At 42.4% G+C, this 26,335-nt stretch overlaps 1 protein-coding gene across 4 annotated transcripts in view; it reads right to left on the bottom strand.

The window, feature by feature from the left end:
- GRAMD1C (GRAM domain containing 1C) overlaps positions 1–26,335 on the bottom strand; it is a 56,118-nt gene that overhangs the window by 21,739 nt on the left and 8,044 nt on the right. For all 4 annotated transcript variants that reach the window (XM_033052303.2, XM_033052304.2, XM_033052307.1 and 1 more), the window contains exons 3-8: positions 17,326–17,410; positions 14,645–14,748; positions 11,989–12,084; positions 10,753–10,833; positions 4,179–4,297; positions 2,894–3,014 (exon numbers count right to left, since the gene is read on the bottom strand). In XM_033052303.2, the coding sequence (XP_032908194.2) occupies positions 2,894–3,014; positions 4,179–4,297; positions 10,753–10,833; positions 11,989–12,084; positions 14,645–14,748; positions 17,326–17,410 (606 nt within the window). The remainder of the gene's footprint in view (positions 1–2,893; positions 3,015–4,178; positions 4,298–10,752; positions 10,834–11,988; positions 12,085–14,644; positions 14,749–17,325; positions 17,411–26,335) is intronic.

The following is a 26,335-nucleotide window of genomic DNA, read 5'->3' as shown; positions in this document are numbered from 1 at the left end:
GGCTCGCCGCCCGCCCCGCGCCGCGTTCGCTCGCCCGGCCGGCGGGCTGCCGCCGCCGTCGCCGGGCTCGCCGCCCGCCCCGCGCCGCGTTCGCTCGCCCGGCCGGCGGGCTGCCGCCGCCGTCGCCGGGCTCGCCGCCCGCCCCGCGCCGCGTTCGCTCGCCCGGCCGGCGGGCTGCCGCCGCCGTCGCCGGGCTCGCCGCCCGCCCCGCGCCGCGTTCGCTCGCCCGGCCGGCGGGCTGCCGCCGCCGTCGCCGGGCTCGCCGCCCGCCCCGCGCCGCGTTCGCTCGCCCGGCCGGCGGGCTGCCGCCGCCGTCGCCGGGCTCGCCGCCCGCCCCGCGCCGCGTTCGCTCGCCCGGCCGGCGGGCTGCCGCCGCCGTCGCCGGGCTCGCCGCCCGCCCCGCGCCGCGTTCGCTCGCCCGGCCGGCGGGCTGCCGCCGCCGGGCTCGCCGCCCGCCCCGCGCCGCGTTCGCTCGCCCGGCCGGCGGGCTGCCGCCGCCGGGCTCGCCGCCCGCCCCGCGCCGCGTTCGCTCGCCCGGCCGGCGGGCTGCCGCCGCCGTCGCCGGGCTCGCCGCCCGCCCCGCGCCGTGTTCGCTCGCCTGGCCGGCGGGCTGCCACCGCCGCCGCCGGGCTCACCGCCCACCCTGCGCCGTGTTCGCTCGCCCGGCCAGTAGGCTGCCGCCGCCGCCGCCAGGTTCGCCGGCCGCCCCCTCCCGTCTGCACTGCCGCCGCGTTTCCTCGCCCTGGCCGGCACTGCAGGCCCCCGCACCGCCGGGCTCCCCCACGCTGCTGGCCCCGATTCTGCTGGGCTTCCCCCACTGCCAGGCAGCCCCACCCGTCGGCCTTCCTGCTTATGCCATGCTCCCCTGCACTGCTAGCCCCAGTTCTCCCAGGCTCCCCCGCCCTGCTGGCCCGGGCTCTGCCGCCCCCCTGCCCCGCCCTGCTGGCTCAGGCTCTGCCGCCCGCCCCCCACACTGCTGGTCCCGCCTCTGCCAGGCTTTCCCACCTCTGCCGGGGCCGGCCGGGCTCCAGCTTGGCTTGGGGCTGCCGCGGGCTCTCACTTCCGTGTTGGCAGCTTTTAGAATTTTGTTAATGTATTAGCCGCCCCGGAATATTGGCCGCACTTCCGGGTTTCCACCAAAATTTTGGTCAAATTGGTGCGGCTTGTATTCGTGAAATTACTGTACTTTATCGGAGCAGTAAAGGGGAGTTTAAGCCTGTTTCCCTCCACTCTTTGGAAGGTGGTTAAGTGTGCTTTGTGTCATCACTGTGATGGCTTCTGATAAATACATTCTAAGCACTACTGCCTCCTCCTACTGCCCTTGTGGTTCTACAAAATATGCTGCAATCCTGGGGCTGTGGAAAGAGCATGAACATTCTTGAGTAATGCCAAGAGACACATACAGCTGAACAAAATCATTGTACATTTTAGCTAACCTGAAACAGTAAACTAAACAGTTTAGTTACACATTTATCAAGACTGCACTTTTACACTATAATTAAAAGACTTTTCAGAGTCAGTTTATTCAATGCAGAATCCTGGCATCTTTGCAGACCAAATCCCCAGGCATTCCTCCTTACCAAGATGCCCAACTAGATTTAGCACCTGCAAGAGACATCTTGGGGTGTGGCTTCTTTTCCAGGCACAGCAATTATTTTAAAATGGCTTGTTCTTGCACAAATAAGACTTACGAGTCCAAACTAAGGCTACCTGTGTAGATTTTTTGTTATTACCAAACAGTCCAAATTTCAGCAGCATCCCCAGTCCTCTCAGGCCTCCCCTACAACTCTCAAAAAATCTTACTTTTATACTGCTATGGTTTCCATGAGGAATATCCATCACTCAAGCAACTAAGCTTTTAACATCTGAAAAACACCAGTACTGTTTGCTGGATATGAGTCTCTAGCCATTAATTTTGATTTTGGCAAAATTATATAAATCCTACTTAGACTCCAGATCAGTTTTAGCAAGTGACAAAAGCCAAAAGATTTAAATGGTAGTAAAAACTATTAAAATAATTTCCTTTCTTCCTTCCCCAAATTCTCCAAAGCAAAACTGGCAATTAAGTACCCAGTCCAAATGAAACTTACTAAAAATGCATTAGTGGTTTATTTTCTTTTCCAAGATGTTTGGGATATCTAATAACTAAGAAAATACCTGCAACTTTTTAGGACTACAGCTGCCCACAGGAATCCCAGAAACTGTGCTAGACACTGTGCCCATCTCAGGTATCACTACTAATGCACTTGCTGTTCAGACCAGCTAAACACATTCACAAATTCATACAACACAAATGAACGTGAGTGAGGCATTCATGCTTTTTCACTTGTACTAACCCAAGGCATCAAGGTGAAATTCATCCTTATTACAAAAAGTGTGGGGATTTTCCCCTTCCTTTTCAAGCATTAAAAAAAAGGTTTCATATATTCACAACAGCAGACTAACTACCTTTGAAGGCAAAGATGACAAAGTGTAACTATCCTTTAATAAGCTCTATGTATAGGAGAGTCAGTAATATAGGAGGACATCTCTTTAAATGACAAATAGCACAAGCAAGAAAGGTATTACTTTCAAAAAGCACGTGGATAAAACACAAATATGGTCCCCTTGGGAAGTGGACAAGAAAAACCAAGAAATCTTGTTTTTAAAGGAAAAAGAAAAAAACAGATCAGGGCATAAGCCTCAGCATTGTAACCAGGCTGTGCAGCAAATTAGTGACAGCACTGCTAAAGCTCCTGCCAACAATATTCCCTTACGCAGAATTTTGCTCAAATTTAAGAAACATTCTTGACTTCCCAAAGACATCTTTGGAAGTTACAACCTCCATTAATCCTCTGCTTACAGATATACAAGTTAAGCACAAGTCAGCAAGAAAGGCTGTGTCAGCACTTACTCCTGGCAATACGTGTCTGTTGAGGCACTCTCCTTCTGTTTGAAGCATGGGCTCATGAACTAAACCAATCATTTTGGGTAGTTTTTCATCCCTTTCTCCAGAATCATCACATATGCTGGATCTGTTCAAAACAAGGAAGATATCTTTGGAGATATAAGCACTGAGAAATCCAAGAAAGCAGCTCGTGTGATTTTTGCATTGAAAACATGGCTGTTCAGCTAAAATTAAAAACTACCAAGTCATTCTTCCCACATACAGCTCATCATCAAGCCATTTTCCTCATTCCAGCCACCTCTCAGAAGATTCATAAGGTTAATAAAACCAAGAAAGTAAGTGCTATGGGAAATGAGGAAACAGATACAGCTTATAACTAATTTGGAAAGAAAATGTTTTAAGGCAGTGTCAGAAAATATTTTTTTTCCTGCATTGCTTATTCCGAAGTGACAAAGTTGCGACTTTTTAACAGAAAAAACCCAAAATATAACAAAAAACCAAAAAACTCAAGCCAAAACAAAAACCAAACCAATCAAACAAAAAAAATTAGAAAATATTTAATAGAACATATTTTGAAGCCTGTAATGAACTCAAGACATTTTTCTCAAACATACTCAGATAACAGGATTGAAGAGACATAAATTACATTGTTCAATTTCGTAGAGTCGTGCTTATTTACACAGAGATAGGTGAAGTGCTGTTATTAGGTTGACACTGGCAGGTCATAAATCAGTTCACATTTGTTAAAAAAAAAAATCAAGGCAACTCTTTCAAAAAACCACATTTTTATTATCACAATTATTCCATCTTATTATATTATTATTCCTGTTTCTTAATTCAAGCTGAGGACAATACAAAAACAAGCTAAGACCTCAGATATCAGGCAGACAAGGCAAAACAAGTACTTCAGTCTCCACAGAGAAAGGGAAGAAAAAATTTCTGAACCATAGTATAGTTGCATTCTATTCAAACCTTCTAAACTGTTGAAGGGCATACAGGTGCTGAATAGGCACCACCATGTGAAAAGACTGCTATTTAAGCTACCCTATGCTGGTCCCCAAGCAGATCCAGGGAGAAACAAGGTCTTCCTCTTGCCTCTTCTAAGGGGCTTCAGCTGCACTACTACTATTTTATCCACTCTCAGTCTATGCAGTTCAGACCTTTGTATAATTTTACTACAGGCTCAATCTTTCCAGTAAGGCTACAGCAGCCCTTTACAAACCTAGTTTCCTAAGAAAGAGGACACTGCTTCTCCCCTGGTGTTTCAATAGGCTATACAGCCTCTCCTTACCGAGACTGCCCGTTGTCCTCAGACGATGAGTGGAAGCTCTCCATCTCCTCACTGTTCAGACCCAGCTCAGAGCCATAGCTCTGGTGTACCAGCTGCCAGAATTCCTGCTTGGTCAGCCTCTGAAAGAAAGCAAGCTAGTCAGGAACCACAGTATGGGACAGTAAGGCACTGGAGGAAAAACAGCAATAAGTTTGAATTACGCCACAGCCTTTAACCTCAATTCTGACAAGGACTGAAAGCATTCAGGTATCACATTCCAAGATTGGGTTTCAGCATTTTGGGCAACTGTACTCCTGTCTACTCCACGCTCCCATCACTGTTCAACCAACACCACCAAGCAAAAAAAAAAAAAGTCATCATTTTAAGAAAACACACAATTGTAGTCGCTACTTGCTTCTTCACATGTCACCAACATTTTCACAGATACTTTCAAGGTACCTCCCTCTTGAACTTCACTTGATACGGCATAAGGTAAGCACGCACATCTTTGATTCTGAACAAACTGCTTAACAGATACCCACCTGTTTCCTGAGGATGCTTGGAGTACTTTACAAATTGTGGGAGGCTAGCATTTCAGTCACTACGCTGGTGTCTAGGTTAGTCAACTGTCCACTTTGCCAAGATAGGACAGGAGGCCCTCACTTTGTACTACCAGCACCCTCTTTTATGAAAAATAGTTGCTTTTCTTCAGGATTACCTTGACTCACCACTGGCTAAGTCTTCTCCTTCTCTACAGTATCTTTATCCTGTTCCATGAATTCCTACAGCTACCGAGACACATTTAAGCTCTTTTAAATCGTCAGAAAAGCTTGGAGGTGAAAGTAATACAACACACTCATATCTATAAAGTAAGCAATGAGTCTCAAAGTCCGCCTCGGCTGTTAAGGGCTGAGGAGTGAAAAAAAGAAAGGAAAGAAAAGGTTTTGATATTTAACAGAGCTCAGACAGCAATACTAGCGATCTTAAAACAGGAGACACCACACTGGAAAATGTGTCTCCGCCACCATCCATATTGATCAAGGGAACAGGACTGTGCTAATGAGGCAGTAACACAAGTAGTGCTTACTATTTGCATGAAACGATGACATTAAATAGCCCTGCATTATTTAAAGGGCCTTTAAATTATCCCCTCCACCCGCTTGCTTCACCTGCAGTGTTAGTTACAGTACCGACAATTTTAGACAGACACGAAGGAGCTGACCCGCAGCGCAGGATGTAAATGCGCGCCCACAGCCGCCCCGGCGCTGCCGGCACTCCCCGCGCCACGTCCCGCTCCGTGACCCACCTGGCGCGTCCCGCCGGGCAGCGCCGCTCCCGGGACAGCCCCGCTCTCGCCGGGAGCCGCCAGCGCCGCCGCACTCCTACTTCCTGCTGGGCGGCGGCGCCGGGGCCCGGTCGGGGCCGCTCCCCCGCCGGGCCCGGGGCAGCGCCTTCCCCGGCTGCTGCTGCCGGCCCGGGGCGGGACGGAGCCGATCTCGGCGCTCGCCGCCGGGCCGGGCCCCACGCGAGTCCCGCTGCCCCCTCGCCCCCACTGCGTCCCGGGCTGCATCGCGTCGCACGGGAGCCGCTCCCCCCCGAGGCCCGGGACAAACAGCCCAATTCAAGGGACGAGGAAGGGTTTTCCCCTCGGGTATCTTTCAGCGCAGCACGGTTTCGGGCTTTTCAGAAAGCGGCTGGCAACAAGCACCCTATTGGCAGAGATCAGTTTCAAGGTATTTAATCCTAGCGAGGGCAAAGTAAACATTAAAACACAAAACACACAGCTACAAAGCAAGGGTCATAGCAGCTAATGTCAGCCTCCCGCTGGCACAGGATTGAGTCGTACAGAGCATTGCAGCGCTGAAACACGTGCATCCACTTAAAGCTGGCCTTACTTTCCACAGGCATTCTGTCTTCTGGAGCAATAAACTCATAACCACAAACAACAAACCTACAGCTGTTCTTATTAAATGGCCAAGAAACGGGGGTGGGCATTACATGGTTTCAAAACACAGCTGAGGTGGACCTTTAGCTAGCACACCTTCTAACCAGGAATCAAAGGACAGAAATAAAGCCATTTTCATTTCTGTTGCCCAGTATTGCCAATGCCTTGATTCGCAGTCATAATGACACAGAGCTAATGCTGCTAATTAAATTCACTGGTATATTCTGCCTATGGGCAAATCAGTCTGCCCTTATACAGTCAGATCAATAGTTCAAGGAAAGCAGAGAAGCTTTTCAGCTTCTATAAAGGCATCTATAAAGCTGTTGCCTGTTGTTTTGTAAAAGCAATGTTAACCAACTTCTGCTTCTAAAACAGGATTACTGCATTCTGCTCAATTATTCCTACCTCAGCTAGATGTAATAAGTTCTTAATGGTCACAAGCCAAGATCAAATGAGACTTGCTTTATTGTATCAGAAAGAGTCACTTCTGAAAGCAAAGAAGGGCATAAATTTTCTGGGTCAGACTTCTGTTTCAGAGGACAGCTTAGAGAAGCTCTGAAGCTTGAAAGGCAAAATCTAAACATGAATTACTTTGCCCATTCAAGGTGAGGGTCTACACTGGGTTTTTCCTCCGTTCTCTTTGTATAGAGAAACAAAGATTACAAGAAGCAGCGGGGATGCCCTTTCATCTTTTCAAGAAGAGCACAGATCATCAATACTTTGCTTCATGCCAGACAAAGCAGTGTCATGGCACAAGCAATACACAGAGTACCACTGACAGAAGCAAAGCTGATGATTTAACCCTCTATGGACAAATGTAGAAATAAGAGCAAGACCTGCTATACAGATTGACTAAAGAGACAATCCTTACCATACACCACACTCCTGCCGGCAACTCTAACACAGAACTCTGTTTGCAGAGCAGAGGAGGGAAACAGCAAACTTTCCCTCTAATTGCCTAAACAAGGAGATCAGAATCAAACCAAGCTTTCTTTCATCTCTTAAATTAATCTTGTTGTACACAAACTAATTTTGTTGTACAAAATAATAAGCATCTCTTTTCACAACCTTCCCCAAGAAGCTGCTGGGGAAGGCTGAAGTGCTGTCCAGGGAGATGTTTGCCACAAGAAGCCCAGCTGATCAGAAATTCTGGTCCCTTCCCACACCTCTAGACTTACCTGCCACAATGTCTCTGAAGACAGGTGCAAATCTCTACCCAGCAAAGCATAAGAAGAACAATAGGAAAATAAATCCAACTCTAAGGCAGAGGACTCATGGGAATTGAGACCGATTAAGTTAAGATCTTGTTCCATTAGAAATAAGGAGCACTGTGTTTGTTTGGGATTTGAATGACCTGCCTAATTACATTTTAATTTGTTCCTTCTCCCTTAAACTTGAGGGATATTTGACACCCATAAGGTTTAAGAAAATAAAGCAAAACTGTGAATGGCACTGCTCTTATTGTCAATAGCAGCCATGAATAAACTTCTTGTACCAAGCTGGAAAGCCCACTGCAAAACAGGACTTTTGGCTGATTTTATAAACTGAAGTATTATTGAAAGCTGCAGTGGCTGTGGAAGCAGCTATCTGTTTTATCAAGACTGGTGTCATGTCTCGTCCAGACCTGCATTAATGATTCCTTATTTTCCATGATGCTGGGTCATTTAAAATACAATGGCAAGGTAAAAGCCTACAAGACTCACTCTGCACACATTTTGCAACAGTGACAGAAAAAAAAAGTGGAATTTTCCTTCAAAGAAAAGTCTTTGCATGGACATTCAAAGAATAAAAAGCCAAAGAAAGGCCCGTGGTAAGGCAAAAGTATCCACTGATTCGCAGAGGAAGTAAAGTTGAAGGACACCAAACACACTATAGTGTATTCTGAGAAAGGTCTGAAGAAGTTATGAGCTACAGAATTGCAACTGAGCTAAAGGGGACTAGTAGTCCTGTCAGAGCAGTGGGCAAAGCTGAGGGAAACATCTTGATGGATGAAGTAAGTTTGAGCCCAGACTGGCTTGTAACCATTTGCTGGTTTTCTTGCACAGTGCAAGTCACTTCTAAGAGAAAGGCATACTTGTCAAAGGACTAGTTCAACCACCTAGGACATGCAATACTTGGGAGGTACAAGGCAGAACAGCCACCAGATGGAGATGTGGGAAAGGGTATGAGGCTGACCCCACTGAGAAGTTCTGCAGGTGGTGAAAGCTTAAGGTGTATCAGCTAAAGAAGATGGGTCACTCGTCAGAGGTGAGTCTTCATAGCACAAAATCTACGCCCACAAGTGCTGAAGAGACCAGGGACCGAAAATTACCTCTGCACAGACACGATTTGAGGCAAATGTAATTCCAGTCTCCTGGATCCAAATCCTGAAAATTGGGGATTATTCACCATCAGGTGGCACAATCCAGCACCGTGACACCTGTAGTCAGATTTATACTTCTGATGACAACTTTATTTCATAATTTAACAGCTGGATGTCATCTCCAGGTCTAGAAGATGTGCTCCAGAATATAACCAAGCTATTCACAGGCTTTAAAACACTTAGCTATTTACAAATGAAACATTAAAACCAGCTCCTTTTAGAAATGGTTCCAGAGATATTTGGTTTTTGTCAAAAGCCTTACAAATTCTGATGGCATCCCTTATATCACTGAAGCTAGGAACACCAAACTGCACATAGTCAGGCATTGCATACCATGGCAGGGCCTCAGGCACATGAGACATTTTCCATGCTGTTCCTGACATTGAAGTGGTGAGGAGAAAACAGCAAAACACCAAGGGCTCTCTTTTAGTATTGGTTCAGTAGACAGCTGCCATTCTAGTAGTGTCAGTGGATGCAGCACCAGCGACTTCAATTTCTGTTTTCAACTCTGCAGTGCCCCTTTATAGCTTTATCTAGTAAACAATATCCTAAAGAAGGCTGACAGGTGACTCAAACACATTCTAGCAGAGAATCAGAAGTCATTACTACATTTCAGAAGTAGGAGCTCAACCTAACAGAAATCCTGTTTCAATAATAGTTCCAAACATACTACATTAAAAAGCCCTACATACACCTCATGACTGTGCTCCATTTTACAACTGAGAACCCCAAGCAGAAATTCTCAAAAACGGACTTATCTTTTAACATACTTCAGTGAGGATGCAAGCAAACTAACAGCAAGACATGATAGAAATAATAAGGATAGTTCCCAAGCTACTCAAATGCACTGGTTTCTAAAACCTGCTGGCTTGATTACAGTAATTTCATGACTATAAGGCACACCTTAAAGCCTAAAATTTTGCTCGAAACCCGGAAGTGCACCTTATAGTCTAATGCTTCTTATATATGGGAAAAGTTGGGAAATTTGCTGACACCCGGACGTACGCCTTATAATCCAGTGCAACTTTAGTGGTGAAATTACTGTAATCTCATTTTGCATGCAGTCCATGCCTCCTGCTTTCTTAGCTATCCTTTAGCAACTGCCCCAAAGCTAAAAAATGATCCTAATGTGACACTCATTTCAGTGTCACAGAAAAAACACATAAGAAAAACTAATACTGAACAGTACAAACCTTGTTACCTTTGTTTCAGCCCAAGGACAGGTTTGTATACCTGAATGTCTACACATAAACCCTCCAGCATCACAAAGTAATCAACTGAATAATGCAAGTACCATTTCTGACAAACTTTGCACAATGAGTGAAAGCAAGGTTACTTTCCAGTTGCACATTCCAGTCAAAAAATGACATAGTACATTTTGACTGGATTCAAGACAAGATGGTTATGAATTTACAATTAAATGGTATTTGATTTGAGACACAAGAGATTTGCAAGAAACGCTGGTCTTGCCTTAAATAGAACTTCCCTTTATTTTCAGCTTTTGTTCTGACAAAATGTGCTCGTCTGCCCTAAAATTCATCTAACAAAAAGAAAAAAGTGTAGCTACAATGTGTAAATAGCACAACAGCTTTAAACCTTTGGGGATCATTGCACAGTTATATATGAATATTTTGGTGTGTAATTGCAACTGTGTTAAAATATTTAAACAATGAGAGAGAAACAGGAAGGAATTGTCTTTCTTATAGTGAGGTTCTGCAAAAGTGTCAGTCCATTTTTAGAAAGATTAGCTGAAGTATCCACAAATTGCAATATAAATCACGCTAACTAGCCAAAGTTGCCAAAATACATGTCCATATCATACAGCCTGCCTTTATTGCATTTATTCAAGGTCAGCAGAGTTGTAATGAGCTGGCTGGCAAAGGTTCAGCTAACTTATGTGAGAAGGAGTTTTGGCCTTTTTCCTTGGAAGTTTTCACTGAGAAAGTCTCTTGCCTTTTTGATCACAAATTAGGCATAGAAAATGTGAAGCAAATGCATATCAATTTAGTAACATATGCTTGAGCTCGTAGTGAAGAGAAGCATGCAACCTATACGCAAAGACAAAATGCTCCTTCAACAGCAGAGTTGTAGGTAGCAGTCTGAGATAGAAAAGATGAGAATTTTGTCTGATCTGAAGTACAAGGAACCAAAGCAGAACATCAGATTAGAATTCTAATTCAGAAAGAAAAGCTAACTTCAAGTCTCTTATTCTCCAGAGGCACATCTGTCTATATTAGAAAAAGTTTATTTGGTTGCTTAACCACAGGTACTGATGCAGACAAGCTTACCTTATCCAGCAACACATTCTGCCACAAACGGAAGATGCTGAGGTAGCTTCTGTCTCTTGCACTGAATGATGTGAAGAAAAACTGCAGAAAAAAACAAGGTATAAAACAAACTCACATGTAGCCATTTTCAAGAATCCCAGAATGCTTCCTTCTATCTTGAATATCTCAAGGTTGTCAGTAACAGCTTGCCTCATTTCACATTCAACAAACCTGGGGTTGTATTGCTCAGATTCCACGGTTTGTATTACTTCCAGTGAGTAAGAGTATGTTCCCCAATGTTCACACAGTATATGAAGACACTTGCTGTTCTGGCCACGTGACTACCCTCGGCATAAAGGAAGAGCTCATCCTCAACTTAAACACACTTAAATTTTTCCCGTCGGAGGTTGAACAAATCAGAAACAGATATGCCCATTTCTTACAGGCCACAGCTATTTCCATTCTTCTGCCACATAAGCCTTTTACTAGCATTTTCACACAAGATGATGTGAAATTAAAATCATTAAAATATGAGGTCAAATTATATGCATCATTTCAAATATTAAAATCTTTCCCATTGGAAAGCTGGGGTTTTTTTTGCGAATAAGTCCATCTTCCTTGTCAATGAAAGTTAATACTGGATGAATTGAGAGGAAACAGCCAAATATGATGAATCACAGCTGCTTCCCAAAGAACAGTTCCAGGTTCACTTGGAAAACTGTTCTTTCCAAGAATTATTATTTTCAAGGCAGTTATAGAAGAACTAATCACAACATGTATTGCACATAAGACACTGCATCATGCTTTTCAGTTTTTCAAATACACACTCAAAAACTTCATTTCCCAGCACATGTTCTGTGGTAAGTTTCTCCATTACTTAAAACCTATGACATCACAATCCTTTTGTTTTCAGTCATGTTCTTCAAGGAGCACTTGAAATCCAGTGACTTTGATATTTTTCCAGCATGAAGAATACACATTCTGAATTCATGCTTTGAATTTTAGTTTTAATTTGAATAGGTGAGACAAACTTTTACTTTCTGATTACTGTATCAACACCACTAAGGGATTCTGCAGTCAAACTGGAGTTGAATTATCAAGCGAACATGCACAGGGTCCAAACCTAAGTCTGCCTTCTAATCCAAATCATATTTAAACATTTGACAGGGAAGTTACTTATGCAAATATAAACTAAAACAAGTGCTGTGTTCTGGACTCTATCATTTTGCAAGAACATATTTAAAAACAGATTTTCACCTTCTCTCCTTTTGTTGCGATTTGTATGGCATTTGGAATGAGACGAGCAGTCTTCTCCTTTGTCATGAAAGTGATATCCTTCAAAGCAATAGAAATCTAAGCAGAAACACATTTAATAATACATATTAAAAATAACTTACAACTAAAATGTTAGAAGTTACAGAACATTCAAGAGGAACTCAAATCAACCCCAAACCCTGGAATGCAATTCAGATGAGATCACAAAGCCAATTACTGTCTCCACTTGCTGCTTTAACAGCAAGCATTTCAAAGTAGAAGCGAGGTCACTTAAGAGTCATTTCCTCTTCTTTCACATTAGTACTAGGAAAGTAAGTGGTTCTTTCTGCTTTTCTTCCACTCCTCCAGCCACAATCCCAACAAAAAACAAATCACAGATCTGAAAGTCAATCCCAATCAGAATGCTATTCATAAAGCAGGACATAGATGCAAGAGATCAGATAACAGACTTATCTCACAGAAGTTTACAATATAATCATTTTTAACATTTCATTTGCAGTCGAGTCACCACAAGAAATTCTTCCTGCCTAGGCATGTTTCACTTGCATATTAGTAGTTGAAATGTTTCTGTTTAGAAGAACATGGTCTGGCTGCAAGAAGCCATTTCCTTCCAGCCTACTTCCTCTTCTCTTGAATATAAGACTGTGTTGCCTTCTGCGTAGAGAAACGAAGAACATAGAGCTCTAACCTGTTTTTTCCTATAGGCAGAAAATTCTCCACTTACTCCCTCTCTATGCAACAATACAGCCTGCTAATGGGGTCCCAAATTTGGCTCTACCATTGTAGCTGATGAGCTCAGAATACCTAAAGGTATTGCTGAAGATGTTACAGTAATTTCACGAATACAAGCCGCACTGAGTATAAGCCGCACCTCTGGGTGTTAAATATTTCGTTCTTTGTCCATAAATAAGCCGCACCTGAGTATAAGCCGCTCTGTAGTTCGCAGCGAGGACCCGTGTGCAACAAAGTTGCCAAATAGTAAAAGAACCACGGCAGGGCGGGGTTTACTGGCTCGGCTCGGGCTGTGCAGGCTCGGCCTGCTCGGGGGGCCAGGTGGCCCAGCTCGGTGGGGCCACTCGGCCGGGCCGCCGCTGCCACTGGGCTCGGTCACCACAGCCCGGCACTGCCCTGTGGTGGCAGGCAGGGACAGAGCCCCCCTGCCCCCGCGGCAGCGGTGGCAGGCAGGGACAGAGCCCCCCTGCCCCCGCGGCAGCGGTGGCGGGCGGGGACGGAGCACCCCGCCTCCTCCCAGAGCCGCGGCAATGGCGGCACAGGGCCCCCGCCGCCTCCCCGAGCCGCGGCAATGGCGGCACGGGGCCCCCCCGTCTCTGCCCCGGGCTGCGGCAGAGGAGCAAAGGAGAGAGCTCTCCCTCCTCTCTCCCGGCCCCCCGTGCTGCCTGCAGGGAGCCAGGCTCCACCTGCGGCACAACAGAGTAACAATTTGTAACAATCGCAAAATGCCGGCTTTTACTGGCAGCGGCTCGGCTCAGCACCCTGGCTGGCACTTCTGAGGTTGTAAATGTCAGAAAATTATTCACATATTAGCCGCTCCTGAGTATAAGCCGCATTTCCGGTTTGGGAGCAAAATCTTAGTCAAAATAGTGCGGCTTGTATTTGTGAACTTACTGTACTCTCCTAGACAGGCAGAAACAGGTTACCAGGATGTGTGCTGTTCTGGATTGAAAAAAACCCAGTCAGTCTTTGAACAGTTTATATATTCAAGGGTATAATTCCAAAGAGTTTATTTTTTAATTCATTTCATATCCAAAATAAGAAATATTCAATCATCAAATCTATCTGACCAAAGTAAGCTTGGTTTTCAGTTAAGTATTTCTACAGCCCCTAACAGTCTTAAATACACAAGCTAGTTGTTGTTTGTCCTGTGTATTTAAGGCCACTCAAATGCAAGATACTAACTTAAGTTACAAGCAATCTCACAGTTTACAGAACATTTTGACAAGTCCATCCTCTGTTTGGTAGGTTATCTTCCTTTTCTTATTCATTGCTTCATGCAAGTCCTACAGCAGATGCAACAACTGTTTGAATGAAAAATTTTAACTCATTAACCTAATCTGACAGAAACAAAGGGCCAACATACCACAAATATCTACCTTTGCTCGTACTGTTCAAAAGCCACAGACCACAACATGAGAACTTGCAGAAGTCATTTATCAATTCCCTTCAGCTGTTCTTAGATGCTGATATTTACATGTAAGGCTAAGTCAAGTAATATTCACTACTGGAGAGCTCTTCAATAGGGCAACATCACATACCACATCATGCCCCAGGACTTAAAGTAGGAGATTATGTGTTACATTCCTTTATAGGACAACATTGCATAGTATGGAAAGGCAAATTGTCATCCAGAAATGTAAAAAGCCAACTTCAGCATAATTCCTAAACTTCTTACACTGAATGACTGACTGAGCTGGCTTACTTCAGCATTCAGATTGCTTCCATTGCTACTCTTATTTCAGAGAAAGGATCTGCAGTTCCATTCGGGGATCCAGACTCTTTCTTCACAGCCCAGAGTTACTAGTATGAGATTGACAGGATGAGATCTGAGAAACTCTAATCCTATATCCTGATAGGATAGGACAAAGAAGATATGGAATTCAAGTGAGCTAAGAAATCTTACTGTGGTCTCCCATCGGAAAATGTTGCTGTGGAAACAGAGCCAGTTTTCAGAGAGATACAAGCGTCCTTGCAGCAGGATATCCTTCTGGAGGGCACAGGCGTAATCTGTGTACAGAGAGCAAGAGAAGTTACTCATCCACTGACTGCAGTACAGTTGACCCAAACTCGTTAACAAAAATGAGTCAAAATGACTTCACTTGTAAAAAGTCTATGAAGTCAGACTTGTACTGGCTTGCATCCAGACCATTGTTCTGGGAACAGCCCAAAGCCAGAGTTGATGGTATATCTGTGTGAGGACAGCACTCCATCTATCAACCCCTGTGCATTGTCTTAGATTTTCAGAGAAGAGGTGTCAGGCAAGACCAGGAGTACATGGGTGAAATAATCATTCGTCAAACTTCAAAGCACCTAAACAACAGAATACACAAATATTTTATAGTACAACAGATTATACTGTCAACTCCTACATAACAGTAGTTCTGTATCTGGTATTGTCTCAGCCAGAATTTTGGTTTTGTGTACTATAAGTACAAAACAAATACAGTTCTTGTTCAAATATCAAGAAGTTCAGGAGTTTTCAACATCCTAACTTCAAGCTATATCTGCATTTACAGAAGCTTTTACTATGATTTTTAAAATTCTCTAGCATTTTCCCCCCTCAAATAATCAAGTGGATATAAGTTCTCTTGTAACAAGAATGAGGCACGTATACAAACCCTTGGAGATGTAACTACAAATAGAACTACAGAAGCTTAAATCTAAAGAAGTAATTTGTACGTGCATGTTTAAGAATAGTCAGATACCAAAGGAAGGCAACGGGAGTTTGAAGTTAAGGACTTGAGGAAAGCATTACTAAGAAGCTACATCTGACTTCTGTGGTAGTTAAGAGAGGGATTCAGACCTATAAAGGTCATCACTGGGCAAGTGATGAGCAACCCCACTCTGACTTACCTAGACACAAGACAATATCAAAACAAACAGAAGAGATTAGCATTTCTCCTTTCAAATTTTCAGAACAAGTAACTTAATATTGTGCTTGAAAACATTTTCAGGCAAATTATAGTGGCACTCCTTTAAGTTCTCATTTAGACAGTCTAAGTACAGTAATTTCACGATTATAAGCCGCATGTCCGGGTGTCAGCGACTTTTCGTTCTTTGTCCATATATAAGCCACACCGGATTGTAAGCCGCACTTTTGTTCACAGCGAGCAAAGTTGCCAATTAGTAGCAGAATCGCAGGATCTCAGGGTTTAGTGGCTCGGCTTGGCGCTGCCCCACCCCTGCCGGGGAGCAGCCCCGGCCCAGCTCCCCCACCGGTCCCAGCCCCACTCCCCCGTGGCCATATATTGACCGCTCCAGAGTACAAGCCGCACTTCCAGGTTGGGACCAAAAATTTAGTCAAAAGGGTGCAGCTTATAATTTTGAAATTACTGTAATTCCTTTCATTTGAAGAAAATAATACTTCATATAATCTTCATATACAGTGCTCATTACAGCGGAATAGTTGCTTATTTTTAACAGCTGATTTAAAAACAGAAGCAGTAACAACTCTTAATGAACAGTAGCAAGTGATGGCTTCTTGGAGCACTGTAAAGCCTGTAACAAGTCTCTCTACATCAAGCAAAGGAAGAGCTCCTTGCTTGGAGGATGCAGAAAGGCCTTTCACAGAAACACTGCTTTTAATGGGGTTAAAAAAAAAATTATAGAAAAGTAGTGGCTTTGCTTCTGATGGTTAACCCATTACTAAATCCTTCTCTAAATCATAAGCAGTCTCTTCTTTGAAACTGTACTTCAGAGTTTTCTCCATGGCTTTCTGCATCAATCAAGCGTAAGGAGAAACATCAAAATAACACTTTGAAGTAATATCCTTTCCTTCTGTTTTACATCCCTACCGAAGTATTTTAAAAATGCAGAAGGCATTTCAGAGGATAACTGCCTCCTGAGGCTGGAAGAAGACACAGGGATTTAACTGCTTCAGAGCTGCTGCTTGCATACTGCAAGCATACACTAAACAGCCTCTCAATATTCACTTCCTTAAAAGATGCATAAAATGAGATATGAACTTTAAGCAGTCACAACATCATTTTTGTATGAAAATATATAGTGTATTTGTTACACAAATACAACACAGGCAGGTGATAAAGGAGGGAATAAGGTGCATCACTAAGCAAAGAAGGTAGGGTTACATGCTTGCCTTCTTTGGATTCTGCAGTGGAGTGAAACGGAGCTGGGAAAGGAACATTTTAGTGCTGAGAAAAGTTATGCATCACACTTTGATATTCTCTGACACTTGCTTCTTTCCTCTCCCATTCATCTCAAAAATAGTCTCTTAAATTACAGCCACCCGCCTTGTCACTCAGTTCCAAGAGTCACATTCATCAAGGTGCCTTGGGCAAGAGTATTAATTCCAAGGAGCAAGGGGAAAGGTTTTGCTAAGGCTGATCTATTAGTTAACTGAGTTTCAGAAACAACATCTTTTTTATTTTGTTTTTCCCCACAAAGCAGGCAGTAGAGGAGTATGGACCTAGTTTTCCTTGAAGGTATCTCATGCTAGTTCAAAGACAGCAGAATAAGGAGTTATCAGCTGCAGTTAAAATTTGCCATAAAAAACCCAAAATCTTTTGACATGACTGCAATCTGAAGTCCAACAGAAGACAAGGAGTTTCTGGGACTACTTCTTACCTACTATAAGTTTCTCTGAGTCTGGCAGATGAGAAAACTGTCTCTTGAATTCCTCACTCCTATATTTGTAAGTGGAACTTGAGAGCTGCAACAAAGAACAGTAAAAGGTTATGCAAACAGATTTATTTTCAGCCATCAACTGTCTTCATACTGGATGTGAAATTTTATCCTGAAGAACAAATGAACCTCAGAAGAGCAATAAAGAATAGGTGGTATCTAAATGCGATCATCACTGTAACTTTATGCTTACTTATATAAGAGTATTTATTTGACACAGGCCAAACTATTCCCTGTATCAGGCCAGATGCCAGTCACAAGGCATTACAGTGCTATGACAGCCACCTGTTCCACCCATAAGGAGATGAGAGCCCTTCTGGTACTAAATATTCTAGCACAGACTAGAGTGAAGAGGCAGTAAGGCCGCAATACAGAGGTGACAGAAAAATCAAGCCCTCATGGAGGCCAGTACAACACAAGAACAGAACCTAGAACATCAGTGTCTACTTGGAGCAGCACTTCAGGAATACTACAATGCACTGGATTTTTCACCAGTTGCTTTAACTAGATCTGTAAGAATAAAGGTAATAGTTTCCTCCAGTAAGAATGAATAGCAGCATCACCATCACTTCCTGATTTTCTGTCATGTTCTACAGTTCATCCCGTTTTAAAGACATCACTGTCTAGAATTTTCAATTGGGCAGTAAACTCACAACATAGAGGACTACTTCAATGGACTTTAACTCCTTACTCCTATAAACAAATGTGCCTATTCCCATTCAAATGAAGAGCTTCAGTACATTCTCCAGAAAATATTCTGCATAAAAGTCCTACTTTTCATTTTCAGTTGTAAGAGGATCATATTATTTTCTTAACAGATATTGGACACTTATTTTAGAGGCAGTCTTAACTAAATGCTGTATAAAGTCATGACTCAGAAATTATTTCTTCCTTTAATAGCTTTAGTCCAGCTAAGCGTTCCTGGAACCAGGTATAAATATATTATACAAAAGCCTCTTTCACACTTTTCTTCTTAATCCTTTCTAAAGTTCTTAAGCACATGGATACTATTCTCTACTTGAGCACCTGTATTACTTCAAAAGTTGGCATTCACCATTAAACCCATTCCTACCATAAGATTGCCATTTATATTTAGTGTGGGGGAAGAAAGGAGGCAACCACCTTGCAGCATGCTTACTTTTGACACATTCCTGCAGCATGTTAGTTGGCCACTACCCTTTCACTATGTTTGTGCTTGTCTATAAAATCCCAGGACAAAGATAGCTTTATCTTGATGGTCTTTTAATAAACTAGAGCCAATAGTGCTCCCACCTCCTCAAGATTCCCACATTTTGCTTTTTCACTGAGGACATTCCTGCTTCTTGCTGTTGAAAAGTTCCCTGAACACCACCCTACACTCAGATCCTACAATAGTCTGGCATCTTATACTTGATAATTGAGCTCTTAGGCCACAAGAACACAAGTGCAACCTCAAAGTCAATTGTTAAAGTGCATGTAACACATGAGAGAGCAAAGCTGCCCTGACACCGATCAGCTTTTAAAAAAATGTCAGTTTACCTTCTACTACAGTGAATAAAAATAAGTCTTTATGTTTGACCTCTATTTGAGAACATATTTGTAGTTAACTGATATTCTGAGCATTGCAATGCAAAAAGGCAGCAAGGGATGAAGACAGAAAATACATCCACCCCTCCCCTTCTGAGAAAAGTAAACCTGAAAGGTTTGGGTGTAGCTAAAGAGGAACATGCTAGACAAGTCTCCTCTATGCTGTAATGCCTCCAGTTATATTTCAGTTATTTCTGTAATTATAAAAACATTATTGGAAAGCATGTAATCTGCTGAAGTAGATGGGCTATGGTTTCTTGGCTTGCAACATCCAGTTCTGAAATGCACACTTTTAACTGATCATGCACAAAAGGCATCCAGTATCTGCACTGCTTTGAAGAAACCAAGTTCTTTGCAAGTACTCTGGAAAGCGACATAAGGGAAAATGAAAATTTAACTCACATCTGTGAAGTTTCCACCTGTAGTTCCAGAGTCCCTACGGTTTATACAGCCCTACCTCAGCTGACTGAAGTCTGGGCTTGTGATGCTAATGCTAGTATACAGGGAATAAAAGAATTGGCCTGCCATGAGAGGAAAATGAAAGTCACAATTTGTGAAATCATGATTTAGGAAGCAATGCTTTTAAAGGGAAATGCCGTTTCTCAAACATGCTGTATACAAGAGATAAGAGCTACACTAAAGTTCAGCATTTTTGTGGTTTTAAATGTAAAAGGAATAAAAAAAAATGGGAGCATCACAGTGTCACAGACACATTTGTATTAGTGCCTGAATCAGCCAGTTCAACAGCTCCAAGAATCCAGACTCAGGATACTGAGTTTTACTTAGAACTGGAATTTTTCTAGAGCATAAAACCTGCTACAGCTTGTCTTGGAAACCCTTGCTGGCATTTAGGTGTCGTCATGAGTGGCTGGACTATAAGAAATCTTTATTAATTGTAGATTTCTATGCAGAATCTGCTCTGAATCTTTATCTAATCAGCAGAAAAATGTGAGCACACTAAAACTTTTGAAACTTATTTCTCCCCTGCTCTGCATGAAAACTATCTCACTTAAATCTGTAATTTTTACTTACTCAGTAGGTGGCTTGGTGATTGAGAAGAGATCTCTCAACAGACTCAGGAAACAGGAGAGGCAATTTTAACACTATTGGCAATTTCAACTTCCTTCAAGTGAAGAAAACAAGATATTTCTATGAATACAACATCTCTCCTAATCACTACTATAATGTCCAACATGTGGCAGCATTTGAAGTAGGTTGCCACCTGTGAGTTACAAAATCTAGCAGCAAATATTAAAAGAGGAAAGGCATAAAACAGGTTGGAACATGGCACTCACAAGATGAAAAACAACTTGTTTTTAATACATATGCATTTCTAAGTTCAATTAAAGTCATCAGGCAAATACTTGGCCTGAGGATAATCTTAGGCATTTATGGTTATGCTATAATTAATCACCAAGGAAATTGTTAAGTGCAGCCAACAACTTATAACCATTTTTCATCTGAAGCCACAAAATATACCAGAAACCTGTAAAGCAGCATAAACCGAAAACCATTTTCAGTGACAACCAGAAAGTTTTATCAAAGACAGTTATGTAAGACCCAGATACTGGAGACACACAACCAAATGATTCTCATACCTTGTTTAGAAATGCATCAGTTCAACTATGTAAAGTCATGTTCCAGAAAAAAATATATAAACTTAAATAGAACTAAGCCAAGTTATTTATAGGCTAGAAGCCTGTTAGAAAAAAAAAAAACCAGCTTCCCTTCACATTTACATCTTCAAAGTGCAGCCACTGCAAACAATTTGAGCCATTTAGCAAACTGCAGAGGAAAATTAAACAATACCTTCTCCCAGGAGTACAGCAAAAAATCCTAATCATTAGGAAACTATTTGATTGGAGATATCACTAAGCATGCAAATAAGCAATCAACTTCAGCAGAACAGTGTGCACATTTGTTAACAAACACTAATGACAGCAATAATTCTGCATTTGCTTTGTTAGTGTTCTCCCTTTGTTTTGACACCACAAACCCCAGATTACCTGGTAATTTGCATTGTATAGTTGTGACATGCAGCTATGAATACAACAGCTGAGATCATAGGTAAGTTGACCTCACCAGTAGGATAATAACTCCCATATCACCTCATTTCAAGAGATGTCTCCCACTGAGATTCAATCTCGGTATCAGTTACCACCACAGGCTCAGGGACCCAGAATCAAGCAAACCTATAAGCAAGCTGCCCACACTACCACTACTTTTATGCTCAGAAGCCTCACTTACCCATCAAAATATGGCCCATGGAACTTACAGCTTAGCTCCTCGTCTAACAACATGTAAATCCAAACCATTAATTCTAAACCCCACCTAAAAGATCACCTGACTATTCCCCAAAGATCTGTACTTTCCTATGAAATTTCTAGACATGGTCAAAACCAAATTTGGACAGTATTAGTAAGGTTAGGACAAAAGTACATTTTAACCTTACATTGACATATTAAAACAAACATTAAGTATTCTGGCAAAAGCTGTTGCATTTCTATTGAATAACGATTTCTTCCATATTCAAATTCATTTAAAACCCTTCTTAGCATCAGGAGAAAGAAAAAGAACACAGCCTCCAGAAGAGCAACACCCAGTCAGAGAGAAGTCTGGATTTCATACAAGTCTCCTCTGTACTGCAAATATTCTTTAAACTTATCTGATACAGTAGGGAAAAATACCAACCCAAAACCTACAAAAAAAAACCCCAAACCAAGAACAACAACAACAAAAAACAAACAAACAAACAAAAAAAACCCAAAAAACAAAAAAAACACCCAACCAAAACAAAACATCAAGATCCCACTTTCAGTGAGATTAAAACCTCACTAGGGGAGATGACAACCAAGTTAACAGGCCTGAACAAAAGCCTCAAAAAGCCTCAGTGTAAGGCAGACAAACTTAAGACTTTGCATACTCCAAGACAGATTCAGGCCGACTCCCTTATTAACACAGGAACACTCCCCTTGGGACAGGGAGATGATCTCTCATCTGTAAAAGGTGCCAGGTCCACACAAGCCTTTCCATCACAGAAATGTTGATCCCACTGCCACCATTTCTTCAGTCCACAAAAGTTCATTAATCATCCAATCTAATCTATAACACACAAGCCACAGCTCTCTGGCTTTAAAACTAGAGCTTCAACAACCAAAATTCTCTTTGGAAAAGAATAAAATATATATTTTACCTTTTTAATTAAAAGTCACTCTGGATGGAAAAATCCACCCTACCTACGGTTAGTTCTTCAGTTAATATATTTGGTTAACTTTATCTTCACTTTGTGAATTATTTTTGGATTGTAAGCAAGTTACTCATCTGTTTCTGAAGTAGGGATTAAGCTTCTCAAGTCTATTAGCAAAAAGATTTTTCTTTTTCACACTTGTAGTTTTTCTGAATCCTGTCATTTTCAGTGTCCTTGAAAGCTTGATATAGCACTGCAGGAGTTACCACAGATAAAACTGAATCACAGAATCACAGTGAAAGCTCACATCCACATGACTACCAGCCTGCCTTATCTTTTTGCAGTTACAGGGCACAGTTTCCCACTTCTGACAACAAGCACTAGGTTGTATGTTGGAAGTGTCAGACTTGTTCAGTTTACCTTGTCACATGTAAACAGTCCAGATCCACTCTGTTACAGTGAACTATTTTCACTAGTCAATTCTTGACAAGAATCACAGGAAAAAAATTGTTTAGGAACAATTTTCAATCATTGAGTTCTCAAAAGCTTTACTAGCAGTGACTTAGGTTGTTTTCTCTCTTGAAGGACAAAAGCATTTAACTTACACAGGGAAAGAACCACTCACAGGACCTGAAGACATGACATTACTTTGGGTGACTTACTGTGCTGTGTACAGTATACTGTGCACTTTGGTTCAATTTTGTTGTTTTTGGGAGAGGTGTTGTGTGTGTTTGGGAGTTTTCATTGGTTTTTTGGGTTTTTTTTAATAAGCAGATATTTGATCACATCTGCTTATCCACACAGCTGTATTTGATAGGTCATAAAAGGCATGTCAACCAATTAAAGAGAAAGGAACAAAGCAACTGTTGCCGGGGTTTGCTCATTGTATTCCTTAGGAGCCTGCTTTTCAAAAGTTCCCATGCTCTCAAGGAAATGTGAACAAGCTCCTAGTCACAGTGGGAGGGGGAAATGTTTAGGGAGATACAGCTATTTTCCTTACATTCATTATACACTTTTTTTCCTTCACCCTTACCTGGAGAAGGGAGCCTCACAAGCACAGGGCCACTGACAGCCACAGGGCTGTGCACAAATGTCATCATGTCCCCACTCCTGTGGTCCAACCTCCCTCTTTGTGGGGTCTGAAGGAAGAAGGAACTCTAACATTTCTTAGTTACTGAGCAGAAAAAAACAGCAGCATTCTCCTTCAGTGGCAGCCAGCAGAACTTTGGTGAAAATATGTCTTTCTTCTGTTGGAAATACAATACATATAATTTAAAGATAGGGATATTAAAATACAGGTCATTGGCAAATACTTCAGCTACTGTGTCTTCCAGGGGTTAGTTTGATTGGGGGTTGGTAAGGTTGGGGTGGATAGGGGAGTGAGGGATGTTGGCTGGAGTTTTTTAAGCCTACAAGACCCCATAAACTAGGCTAAAAACAGAGTCCCTAGTTCTCCCAAAGTGAGTGTTAATATTAACTAGCTCTCACGCATGCACAGGCAGGCACACTGAAAGTGTCAGACAGACTATGATTTACCACTAACACCAGAGCTTCCAAAAATCTACACAGAAACTCCTCAGAACTAGCAGTCAGAAGCTGGTCAACTTCTGGTCAACTACTGACCAGGGAGAGGGAGACCTGATGACAAACGTTTCCCCATGTGGAACATGAACTTGGCTGAGCTGGAATACTGCTCACAGGCCTGGTCATCTCCTGCACCTCACCAGTCACACACAGTGTCCTTCCAAGAGCAGGAATGAAGGAATCTCATGCTTGAGCTTCACCTATGTAAGTCAAAACGTGGTGGAGCATGGCTTGAAAAACAGCCTGGAAAATTCTCAACCAAAGTTGTTACAATTATGATTCTGACGTACAGGAAACTTAACATACTAGGAAATACTATGCTGCTAGCATCAGCCTATATAAAAAAGATAACATTTTTGTGAAAAATTTTTAAAACTGACATCCTCCCCAAGAAGAAAATTAAAAGACTTAGAGTTGAAAATATAAAGGTATTCCTTCAGAGAACTTTGACTCGCATATTCAGTTAGGGAATCCATTTTTAATGTTCTTAAAAATAATTTTTTTTTAAAAAGCAAACAAATAAAACCCCAAAACAGTAAAATTGACCTGGAAGAATTTTGTAACAGAGATTTCAGTTTAGAAAATGTGAGGATCTCCCACACATTTTTCCTTCAAGGTCGCACCAGAATTAAATCATTTTCACAAGGTGCTTGGGAAACAAGCTGATAACCTTCTTATCAATTTTATTATAAGAAAGCCTCTTGCCATTAGTGTACTATGTATTTTTTCCTGGAAAACAAGAGCTTGGATTGAGAATATCCTCTGCTTATTCTGAAGCAATGGTTTTACAGTATTCAGTACTTTGTTTTCTGCAAGTAAGTGAAGCCAGTGTACTTTCATAACAATTCTGATTTGGAGACAAAAATCTCAAGCTTGCCACATACAGTGCAGAGCAAAGCATATGCTCCATTTCAGAATACAACTGACTGAGGCATGAAGCTGATGTAAAGTCAGAAGACATACACCCCCCTCTACACATACCTCCTCTAGCTGCCTGCAGCCAGTTCCAAACCATACAAATCCCTGGCCAAAGGCTCTACAGCTCCCCCCTCTCGCCCACTTGCTCAGAGCTGGTGTTGGCCACTCTCCAGCAGCGCTAGCAAGTGTTCTGCCAGCCTCTGCTTGCATGCCAGCTTGGAAAACAAGCTGAAACACTCTAGCCTTGCAGAACAGGCACACAAATGCTGCAGCAATTGGGCAAAGAAAACTTATGCAGGGGGTGACATTTAAGAACTGCCCAGCTCCAATCTAAAACCACTATCACCAAAACTGATTTTGGGAAGCAGACTGCAGTAGCATAAATCATTTCAAGTTCACAGAAGTCCCACAGGGAATAGCAGAGGAAAGTACTATCACCAGGGAAACACCATCTTGGAAAGAAGCAATTTAATGCCTAGCACTTCTCTTTGTATCACTGAAGGCTACAATCCATGAACCAGCCTTAAGAGTACATCTGCACCTGGCAACTCAGCATGGAGACAAATCTAATCTCCACAAAACTCAGCCACTGTTCCGTGTTTTAAGTCAAGCCCTTACTGAGATGCCTTCTCAGTCTGATCTCCAGAGCAGGATCTGAGGATATCAGGGCATGCTTCATGCACACCCAAATTCCTCAAAATGTGTACATTACCAGCCACCCAGAGGCACTTTGAGGCAAGGGATACAGGGCTCTGCATGCTCCAAGAGGGAAACAGCAGGCATGCACCTATTCTGCTTTCTTTATGCTGGCTCTCCCTTTCCACCTGCCTTACCTAGGACCTGTCTGCTACATTTCCACAACTAACTATATGGAATCAGCAGCAAAGAGAGAGCCCTCTCCCAGCACAGCCCTACTGACTGGTTTCCTGAGTTTTCCGAGTTTCCTACTGAGGAAACTGACAGAAGAAACAAAAATGCATGTCGAAGCATTTTAATCACTTGGATTTAAATCTGAAAGGATAAGATAATGGAACACAGAGGCTGTATTTACAGTCATTTTGCAGCCCCAGCTGCTGGCTAGGATAAGTAGCTGTCTCTGTGCACCTAGCTGGGTGGTGGCTTCAGAGGGCCTGCAGTTCTGCAGTCAAGATCAGCTACATATGTAAATAGAAGGAACTGGTTTCACCAGAAAAACAAGGTAACTCGTCTGCTTTCCCAAAGCGAAGACAAGATACATCACGGGGAATCTCTGTGCTGAAAGAGCAGCAAAATATTGGGAAGTATACCCATACAGAAAAGTATTCACTGGCAATTTATTTCCATCAGAAAACTAGTGAGAGGATTCAAAGTGATCTCACAAAGGCCTTATCAGAGCCTGGTGACTCAGGTCTCAAAAATAGCATTAGCATGGACTGCATTAAGTTCATTTCCTGTTTATAAGATAACACCATCTGTAGCTGACTGAACACCTGAGTATGGATATTTAGCAACTAATGTGTACAATTAGCAATGAGGCTGATTATTTCAGTTTCAAATGTAATTGTTTATATAACTGCCACCTCTGAGTTTGGATGAAACAAACACTCATATTTTAAATAGGAAAGTTAAGTAAAAAGTTCAAGAGCTTTGGAGTCCCATTGACAAACATCTTCAGTTCAAAATTAGCAATTAAGGTCCTTTTAGCTTTTAAGAGCTAAT

The sequence above is a fragment of the Catharus ustulatus genome, chromosome 2 (genome assembly GCF_009819885.2).
Source record: "Catharus ustulatus isolate bCatUst1 chromosome 2, bCatUst1.pri.v2, whole genome shotgun sequence".
NCBI lineage: Eukaryota > Metazoa > Chordata > Aves > Passeriformes > Turdidae > Catharus > Catharus ustulatus.
Note: the sequence above shows the minus strand (reverse complement) of the source record. Positions and strands in the feature narration are given on the sequence as shown.